This window comes from Epinephelus moara, chromosome 10 (genome assembly GCF_006386435.1).
Source record: "Epinephelus moara isolate mb chromosome 10, YSFRI_EMoa_1.0, whole genome shotgun sequence".
NCBI lineage: Eukaryota > Metazoa > Chordata > Actinopteri > Perciformes > Serranidae > Epinephelus > Epinephelus moara.
The window spans coordinates 10906249-10916682 of record NC_065515.1 but is presented as its reverse complement, the minus strand read 5'-3'; the positions used below and the strand labels follow the sequence as shown (position 1 = coordinate 10916682).

Sequence of the window (10434 nt, the reverse complement as noted above, 5' to 3'; positions counted from 1 at the left end):
CAAACCTTGCATGTCGTATGTGGACGTGGAAAGTCCATGACCAAAACGTCAATATGTGACAAGGTCGGAGTGAGAATGTGTTGGTACTTAAGTACAGTACTTTAATAAATGTACTCAGTTACATTCCTCCACTGCTGTCCACACACTGTGTATTACAGCATCACAAACCAGCCAAAGTCGTCACATACCGGTGCTTTGTCAGTGATTTCTGTGTCAGACACCAACCGCCAAAAGCCACTTTTCACAGCAGTACAATATGCTGCTGGGCAGAACTTTTGAGATGTTATGATACGCCACCAGTCGGCTGGACAGCACCTGTCACAATGGAGGGGTTCAACCAATGCCAGACTTTCCAGGTGTTCACTTCTCATATGAATGCAGAGTCAAACTATTATGTTTTTTTCCCAGTCTAACCATGTGCTTTTGTAGACGTCTCTGCGTTGGTTGCAGTGTCCCCGAACATCAACAGCAGACGCAGGAGGACACCTAGCGCATAATATGTAGACGTGGAAGTCCACTGACAAAGCGGCGATATGTTACGACTTGGGATAAGTCAGGATTAAACCTCAAAGACGCCATTTGTTAGTATCTCTGTAAACTTCCTGCACACTGCAGCCATATCACCCTGTCCTCACTGTTCTTACACATTTCAATAGTTTCTGCTATGTGATCATATTCCTATCTTCATCTAATCAATACTCTAATGCACTTCTTTGTGAGCTGCTGTGCATGGTTGGATCTGAAATTCACCATGTCACACAGACAGCACGAGTCAAGCGTACGTTTATCCTTTGGACTGTTTAGCAGGGGGGGGTGCCAGAGCACTACACTGGGCCGCTGGCCTGCAAAGTTCACTGAGGCAGAGTTGGTGGACTGTACTGCACTCATATCAGTAAAGACAGACATGGAGCTTGGATCAGCAGTAAGTACAGTGAGGAGTACGAGGGTACTGCTTGGTGATGAGATCCGTCCTGCTGTCATCGTAATTAAGGATGGAAAGATCCATGAGATACTCCCAGACAGAGACTTTTCTGGAGCTGCTGCCTGTGAGGTAAGCTGGCACTCATTAGTATCTGTTTATGAGCTCTTATGCATTGATTTAACACTCCTAATCATCTATGTGCACTTAAACCACGGTGTTGTGACCCGGCTGTGATGGCAGGTGCTGGATGTGGGCAACAGTGTGGTGATGCCAGGCGTTGTAGACTGCCATGTTCATGTGAATGAACCAGGCCGCACCTCCTGGGAGGGTTTCTGGACCGCCACCAGGGCTGCTGCGGCAGGAGGGGTGACAACCATCGTGGACATGCCGCTGTAAGTTGAAGAGTTTCCCCTCTCCAAATCAATCAAAACCAACTGTCTGACCTCACAAGGTCACAGGTGGAGGGTAAAGGTTGCAGCGTAAACAGAATGAGAGATAACTGTCCTCCCAGCCCAGTCACCAGAAGAAATGACATGCACATTTCTGCAAACCATGGATATGTTGCATTTGTATGTTTCATACATATATATGAGCTGACTGTCATTTTGAGGAGACGGTGGATGGTGTAACAAGTGAGATGGCTGCAAAGCTACTAGTGATGTGACGTTCGCGAACGAGCCGAGTCTTTGAACCGGCTCTTTGAAGTGAACGAGTGAACCGGCTCTTTAGAGTGAACGAGCCAGTTCCTAATTTCTTTGTTTTTTGCTTTAATTTACTTCGTATCCATTAATTTCAGATTATTTGATCCGGAACAAGTCGAGAGAGACTAGTTTGGGAGGGAGAAAGACAGTGCAGCCGCTCACTCGTTCACTTCAAAGAGCCGGTTCAAAGATTCGGCTCGTTCGCGAACATCACATCACTACATGTTGTTTATAAAGGCTGTTGCTATGGCTACACCAAACTTTATATCTGCGGAGTCTATTCTGGGTCCACATTACAATATCCGTGATGCGATAAATCACCAATGCGATTCGTCATTGAACCCAATAACACCCACCACCACCACCACCACCACCACACACACACACAGGGGGGAAAAAAAACAAAAAACGAACTGCATCTTTGAACCAGCTCTTCAAAGTGAACGACAGCCAAAGAACCGGCTCTCACAAGTGAACGAGAAATCCCATCACTAAAAGCTACAGATCACTGTTTGAGACCAACAAACAAAGATTATTAGCAACCCATCGCTCATTTCTAGCAGTGTTGGTGGCACATACGTTTGTTTTAAAGTGACCCCCTGCTGTGTTTCCACCAGGGATAGTGCCACAGAAAGTGGTTGTTATGCAAAAAGTTATTAAGTAATATCAACACAGTAGTCGCCGATATACTACGGATCTGAGAGTTAAGTTTTTGTGGATTTTTATGTTCACACTTACAGTACATGGTAGTGGTTTTGACAAATGGGAAGTAATATTTTGGAGACATTAGATTTTAAATCACCCTCAGCGACGTTCTTTCTTCCCACAGAAATAGCATCCCTCCAACTACCACTCTTGGAAATTTTCACGAGAAGCTGCAGGAGGCGACGGGGAAGTGTTTTGTGGACACGGCCTTCTGGGGAGGTGTGATTCCTGGCAATCAGGTACAGTGCAACAGCTTGGATGAAAATGAAAACATTCTCAGCCGGATGGTGCTGAATTATAGGCAAGCACAAACAACGGATGTTCTCCTTACAGCTGGAGCTTCGGCCCATGATCCAGGCAGGAGTGGCTGGCTTCAAGTGTTTCCTTATCCACAGTGGTGTGGAGGAATTCCCACATGTGACGGACGTTGATCTACACGCAGCCATGAAGCAGCTGCAAGGCACAGGAAGTGTCCTGCTGGTAACTCACCACCTGCAGCATCTTTGATAACACATCAAAAGTTTGAAGTCGTGAAACTGAAAAACCCTCTGCTGTGTCTCCTTTAGTTTCATGCAGAGAGGGATGTTCAGCCGACAACAGAAGAGAATGGAGGTAAAAATAATTTTACAGCGTACAACAAATCATCTGTTTGTTCCACCAGACTCCATTTAAACAAACAATAATTTTAGCGTGTACAGAGCCAGCATATTTTCACATCTTACTGGGCGAATAAAAGATTTATTTCAACCAAACCAGAGCTGGTGGTTGTTGGAACAGTGGAAAGATGAACCAAGAGGGTTTTTGTGAGCTTCATTTTGTTTTATGTTGACAGTGAATTAAATGTGTTTTACGACGATAAAATTACTGTTTATTTAAATGGAGTCTGGTAGGATGGTTGATGGCAGTTTCAGGGCTGTTTCTGGTTTAATAAAAAGGATCTTACTCTATAACAAAGAAGTCTATCTCTGTAGGGATCCTTTCCATAAATTGTCAGTCACTTATAATACCAATCTGAGGCTTTCAGTGGCAAAAACAAGCTCTTTTGGTGGACATAAATTGATGTGTGAAAACGCCCAGAGTGGTTACATTGCAGCCTGGCCGCTGCTGCTGGCTGCAGCACTCTCAATACTAGACCTGTTTTAAAGATTTTTGTTCTCATTAGTCACTAAGCCACAAAAACATGAGAAAATAGGCCCAGGTTGGAAAAAACCAAACATATCCTTAAAGAAAATCAACTACAAATTTGTCATTATTGGTATTTTCTGCAGTATTTTTTGAACCCTTTGCTATGTTAGACCCTTGCCAGTACTCCACCTTCCTGCAGTCCAGACCAGACGTCATGGAGATAGAGGCAATTCGCACCATCACACAACTCTGCCTCCAGTACCAGTGAGACTCAGCGTGGTGACAAATCACTATAACATCATAGTGGATCGTTCTGGTTGTAATTGTAGCGTAGATGCCACAGCGAGCTAACTCTCTCTCCTCCAGGGTGCGGTGCCACATAGTTCACTTATCCTCTGCAAAGCCACTGCAACTGATCCAGGAAGCACGGAAGGCCGGAGCGCCCTTGACAGTGGAGACCACCCACCACTACCTCAGCCTGTGTGCAGAGAACATACCTGCAGGGGCCACACAATTCAAGTGCTGCCCCCCCATCAGAGGAGCTGCTAACCAGGTGAATAGACGCTGAACGATGCTCAGTGGACTGACTATTTCCAGCGTGAGCCGAACAGTGTGGGCTGTACCTGCTTTATCATTCTTTGATCACTAGTAGATGGTTGATTTTGTTGCCACAGGAGCAGTTATGGTCCGCTCTGAAAGCTGGGCAGATTGACATGGTGGTGTCCGATCATTCCCCCTGCACCCCTGATCTGAAGAAACTGCAGAACGGAGACTTCACTGAGGCTTGGGGAGGAATTTCATCTCTACAGTTTGGTAACTACAGACTAGTGACAAACATTTTTATTATTTTCTATCAAGTGGAGCAACAATTAAACTGTAATCCTAGCTCCATAAGTGCAAAACTCAATGCAACATAACATTACATGTTTATTTCAGTGACCTGGGGTCGTAATTTTACACCCTAAATCCATAAATAGCTTTGTTTCAACCATTTTGGTGAAATGCAAAATGAATTTGGTCTGTGGATTCACGTCTTGAAGCCTTTGGCATTTTGGCCATTGCCTTCTTGGATTGTTGGAGCCAGAAGTGACCATATTCAGACAAGAGGGTGGAGCTGTGCAGCAGCCAGAGGTGGATGTGACGCACGTGGTCAAATTGAATGTTTAAAATTCCGTAATTTTGCATTTCAAAACAGTTCTGATGTCCATATTAACAAGGTGAAGCCTAAGTGTTTTGATTGAAAATCAAATGGATGCAAAGAAAGTGACTTTACGATTTTGACCTTTATATTAATTTAATTCAAATCTGCACTGCACTGCCACAACAGTGTGGCCTTGAAACCACGGCTACATGCCACCCTGAGGTCATCTCTTAGACCCGGGTCTTTCAAGATGTTGACTGGTCTGCAGTCAGTTTCCACCCATTTAGCGCTGTAGTTAACTTCTTCGGTTTAGTTTCATCCCGAGGTCTGTCACGATTTGTTCACTCCAAAATACTGTTTTGCCAACTATGGCAATGTGGTTGCCGGCTAACATCAGTCTGAGTAGCTGCACCTGTGTGCCCAGCTCATTGGTGGAAACTCAAAGTACTTGGGTGATATTTTGATTCCATTTGACACAAGGTGCAGATTACTTTTGTTTTGTCAACTGAGCCATTTGGGAGTTTTGTAAAGTGAGAGGAGACATTCAAAAGCACAGTGGTGTCGTTACTTTCCATCACTGCAGCAGGAAGCAGGGTGCATCAAAGGACAGATATATAGATGAGGACAGGTTGTGTTTGGGGAGGCATATTCATTTTGTAACACTGGTTGGAATTTGGACTGTAAATAAAGTGGGTGTATTACTTATTTTTTTAATTGGGTGGTAAACAGACTGGGGATAATTGTATATTAGTTGCAAATAAATCTTATTTTGGTTTGAAAGCTCTACTTGAAACCTTTCCTCAAGCCCAAAGATTAAAAAGTATGTCGTTTAAAAAGTGTTCCACAAATCAGTTCATTTCCTGAATCAGCTAACATTAACACTACTCATAATGAGTCAGCACTTAATTCCCCAGATGATCCACTTTGTTTGAACCAATCAGCATCCAATCAGTCAAAGTGCAGGAGGGACCACGAAGAACTGATGATACATTACTGGAAAAAAAAATGGATACCAAAGATAATTTTGTTCAAAACTATGTGGCTGTCAACAAAAAATGAATTGCAGCATGCAAAACGTGCAGGTCGAAAATTACAGACGGAGACGTAGTAAACTCCAGTAAACATGTTTAAATACAAATTTTAAAAAGGCATTCACGATTTTTTGTAAAATGTATATGTAATTTCAACCACTGTTAAAATGGCATTACATCTGGATAAGTTAAAGTTTGGTGCTTGGTACGTGTCAGGCTTGATTTGGGACATGACTTTTGACTTTGACTTTGTTACATGGCCCCATCTCAGGTATTTTTACATTTTAGCTTACCTCACCCCCAGGAGTATATGTGTAACATGACATTCTCTGTCTCAACATTGTGTCAAAGGTCATTCCCTCATCAGCGTCTAAATGCAACAGTATCCTGACTAAATTAGATTCACTGTGGAGTGATTTAAGAGACATCAGGTGACACTTACATCCTCTATCACTTACTGTACAGATTTTGTTTGTGAATTTATATCCTAATGAGTGTTTTAATATCTGAATATAGGGCTGTGAGCTGTGAATAGGATAAAGCACTAGCATCACAGGCTGCTGTCAGAGTCATGGCAGTTCTCACATTATTCACTGTCTATGAAGCAGCTCCAGGATCTGTCTCGACATGACAAATCCTCTCTGCTGTTCAGCTGAAGGAGACACCGGCTAGAATTCACAACTTAAACCTGCTCTGTGCAATGTTACAGGGAATTTAAATGCAAATTTCCCTTTTTAAGTGGATTAGTTTCTCTCTCCTCCTCACCCATAAATCCTTCTGACAGTCTCCCACAGCGGGCAAAGTTCACAGAGAGGTAAACAGCTACTGAGCACAAGTTTAGAGAACAGAGCAATCATTTACTGTTCAGACAGAGAGAGCAAGCGGTCAAAGTCTGACACCAGGAACAGTTTGATCCACAGCCAGAGACAAGCTATGTAAAACCTCATCAGTATTTGATGGTGTCAGCTCAGTCCTCTGTAGGCTTTGTAGCACCCACTAATGTTATAATTCCTAAAAATGTATTTGCACCCGGATCATTCTATAATTGGGGGTACATTTCATGTCCATTGTCTATTTTTTTAACTATGCTCCTAAAAATATATATTTCACCAATTAAGAGAAAGCATAACATAAAAAAGACAAACATTTTGGACACGCTATGTTTCATTCAACTTAAAACTGTCAGGATGTTTCTAAACTAACAGTCTTTGCAGTGTCCATTTTTATTAGTTGAGTGAGTCTTGGTCTCAAAATAGTGATTAAAAACCATTAAAGTCAGTGTTTAAAAATTCTAAAAAATTCAAACTAGGGCTGCCAAATAACTCGCCTTCATTTCAATTTATTAAATCACAGAAAAAATAGACTCACAAGTCAGTCTTTAGACGCTTTGCTTAACTAAAGACTGATGTCTTTCTCCCTGATTTTGTGTCTAGATGGGCGGATACAATTTCAGAGTTTAAAAAAACTCCCTACGTTGCAGAACCAATAGTACATCCGCAGGGCGGTCCTTCGGTGGCTCGCTGAACTCTTGTGCTCGTAAACATAGTCCGACTGCGTTAAAAGTTTTAAACAAAGTCGCTGTAAGTCCTTCATTTCCACAATCTTGTGGACTGAGCACACGTTTGATAAAACGGAGTTAAATCTCTCGGCATCCATTTTCAAGCTCTCTGTGTGTGTGTTTGTTTCCTTGCGGACGAGAAAAGGGGGAGCGCACATTTCTGGGAGGGGGTGTTCTTTTAAAAAATGCAAGAGGCGTTGCTTTGTTGCCGGCCGGTGTTAAAAACACTTTCAAAAAGGAGTGTCCCCAGACTATCAGAAGGTGGAGATCTCTGATTGTCTGGTGGCGAGACTACAGAAAAAAGAACACGTTAAAAAAAAAATAATGCTAATTAATTGCGTTCCGTGGTGCACTTTGACATGGTGCGTCACTGAAGGCCACAGTGGCTTTGTCGCTTGATGGAGGCAGACAAGACGACGCTGCTCGGCCTCGTGAATGGAACATTTACATTTCAAAAACGCCAAGATGGAACTGTTGATAGGAGTTTCTGCAGTAAGGAATTTTCGCTCTGTTTCTTCGACCAACAGGGCTCTCATTTCAGACTGAATTTACCAACGCACCATGTCAAGTCACTCACTCTTCGGGACCGTGAGTGTTACTTAAATAAGTAAACACTGACCAACGGGACCAGACTGGCTGACCCGTTTGCTCTCACTCAGTGGATGGATGATGTCACAGGAAGCCAATCTTACAAAGGAGGACGACACTTCAACGATTTCCTCCAGTTTGCTTTGCTATCGAAGCTAACGTTAGCTAAAAAGTTAGCATCACAGAGAAATCCAATATTCCTCTTAATACCTCTCCAGTTTCTGATGGAGAACAGAAAATACTTGTTCCCTAACCTGATATGAAGTGTGTGCTGCACATGTGAACATTTTTGATGATCACCTCCGTCCAGTCCTTTGGTCTTATCACATTTAACCATAGCTGTCTTTGTTTTTGTTGACGGGCAGTGGCGGCTGGTTTTGAGCCATGACTTCTTCTATTCTGGCTCCCAATGACACAACAAGACCACATTTTAAGACTCCTATGTAGCCTACAGCCCTGTGGTGGAGAGGCAGGTTTTGCCAGATGATGCTGGCTATAGAAGGGTCTATGGGGATTGACTCCCTCTTGAGGCCAACCCCAAGTGGCCATCAGAGGAACTGCAGTTTTTGGCATTTCTGTGTTGGCTTCATTTTTCATCCCCAGCGGTTGCAGCTTGATCTGCACCTCATGTACAGTGCCTGTTAGCTGGAGAAATCGACCTGCTCTGTGCAACACTCTGTGGCACGTCTGCTGGAAATGCCTCGAGGTTGCAGACGTCTCGGGCAGCTGCGTAACATCTGCCCTCTACTCAGTGCACTTTTTTAGTTTGCATTATTGGTCAAGTAATTACATTATTGGATTTTATCACATTTTTGACCAGGTCAAGTGCAAATTTTACACATGTTCAGAACATTATGACATTATTGGTGCTACACAGCCTGTCAATCTCTTCACCCACCTTTAACATGTCCAGGTTTGCCTCTGTTTTGGAGTTCAGCCAGTAAGCGAGGCTTTCAGCTGTCTGACGTGGTGAGACTCCTCAGCCAGAAAACAGCCCAGCTGAGTCGGCTGGACAACCAGAAGGGCAGCCTCGCCCCCGGCTATGATGCTGACCTGGTGATATGGGACCCAGAAAGAGAATTTAAAGTTAGTAAAAGTCATATATGACATCAACAAACACCTTAAATCTGCTGATATATTGAGGACAAAGAAAATTGATGTATTGATTTCATTTTCTGTCACACTTCACAGATTAAAGAAGCAAGCATACATCATAAAAACAAGGTAAAGCATGTTAAATGAACAAAGGATGTGATGTAAAGTTTTTTGATATGACTGAGCTTATGATGATGTGTGTGTGTGTGCAGCTAACACCTTACCTCGGCGTCACACTGAAAGGAGTGGTGTGTGCCACCATTGTCAGGGGGCGGCTGGTGTTCAGAGAAGGCTCCTTCTGCCCCGAGCCTCTAGGGAAGCATCTCCTCATCTCCTCAGCTGTGAAGCACAACGACAACAAGCTGTGATAAACTTACCTGAGTGTCATGTGAATCTGTAACAGTGCACCATGGTGTTTTCCTCAATTCTCTCGCACTGAACGCTTTTTATTAGATTTCATGATCTTAAATTTTTTTACATCACAGTTTGCTTAAAATATCCTCGATTTCAGAAGTACCTCCAGAAAACAATATAACCTCCTGAGATAAATATTCTGTGAAGATAATTAATAAAATGCATTATAAGCTGATTGCATCTTCACAATATCTAATCAGAACAGCATACGGACCAATGATTATGAGACAATGGGCCCCTCTGCAAAAATATGCATCTCTTTGTAGTTGTAGTGCAACTTTTTCTTGGTTTGTATCTCTGAGGTAACTTTGTGTCTTTTTGTGGTTGTTTTTGCCCATGTTTCTACTATTTTTGTTCCTGTGTGTCTCTCTGTTGTCATTTTGAATCTCTCCCTGGTCTGTACGTGTTAATTTGAGTGATATTTTGCAGGTGAAGGTCAGGGGGCCCCTCTTACAGTTTGGGCCCCTGGGCCTGGTTAGTAATCCATCCATGCTTATGGACATGCAATCAAATAAGTCTTTCTATCAGTCATCATAGATCTAGAAAAGTTAGTTTCAAAGTTTTGATACCATTACAATACAATAATGTCAAAAATATGATTTAAGGGCCAAATAAATAGATGATAATTAAATAGTGCTTTCTTTTTTGGGGCCTTTGAGACACTTTCACACAACACATTTTTGATTATCTGTAAATCAGAGTATTTCAGGGTTTTGTCACACCATGTCATGGGAAATTGGACTCACTTTCCATTTTTGTCAAATCACACTCGCCCATATGAGCATCAGTAGTGTTAGACTGGATGCGCAGGGCAGTTCTCAACCCAAACACCAGAAAAAATGTTGGTATTGTATGTTTTTGCAAATCAAATGTACGTTATTATGTAGCAGATACAATGAAACTTTGCATCTCAAAAACTGTGGTTAATGTTCGGTTAGGTTGAGGCACAAAAACAACTTGGTTATGGTTAGGAAAAGATCATGTTTTGGCTTAAAATATACAGTTTCAGGGGCACAATATATATATAAATACACTGTCCAAATATTCCCAAGTGAAATCTATAAATCATATAGACTGTACCTAATCAGAACGTACAATAACCTGAGTTATGACGTAGGCAAACAAGAGCGTTGAGTTGTAGCAAATACATCCTG

General features: G+C 42.5%; 1 protein-coding gene across 1 annotated transcript; it reads left to right on the top strand.

Annotated features, from left to right (window-relative positions):
- The first annotated feature begins 838 nt into the window (after positions 1-838).
- On the top strand, positions 839-9806 carry zgc:103559 (Allantoinase, mitochondrial). Its single transcript, XM_050054543.1, has 11 exons — positions 839-1051; positions 1163-1314; positions 2453-2567; positions 2662-2808; positions 2895-2940; positions 3624-3717; positions 3820-4006; positions 4128-4266; positions 8685-8857; positions 8963-8995; positions 9079-9806. Exons 1-11 carry the CDS (start codon positions 905-907, stop codon positions 9232-9234), a joined length of 1389 nt encoding a protein of 462 aa, XP_049910500.1. The 5' UTR covers positions 839-904; the 3' UTR covers positions 9235-9806.
- The last annotated feature ends 628 nt before the right edge of the window (positions 9807-10434 follow it).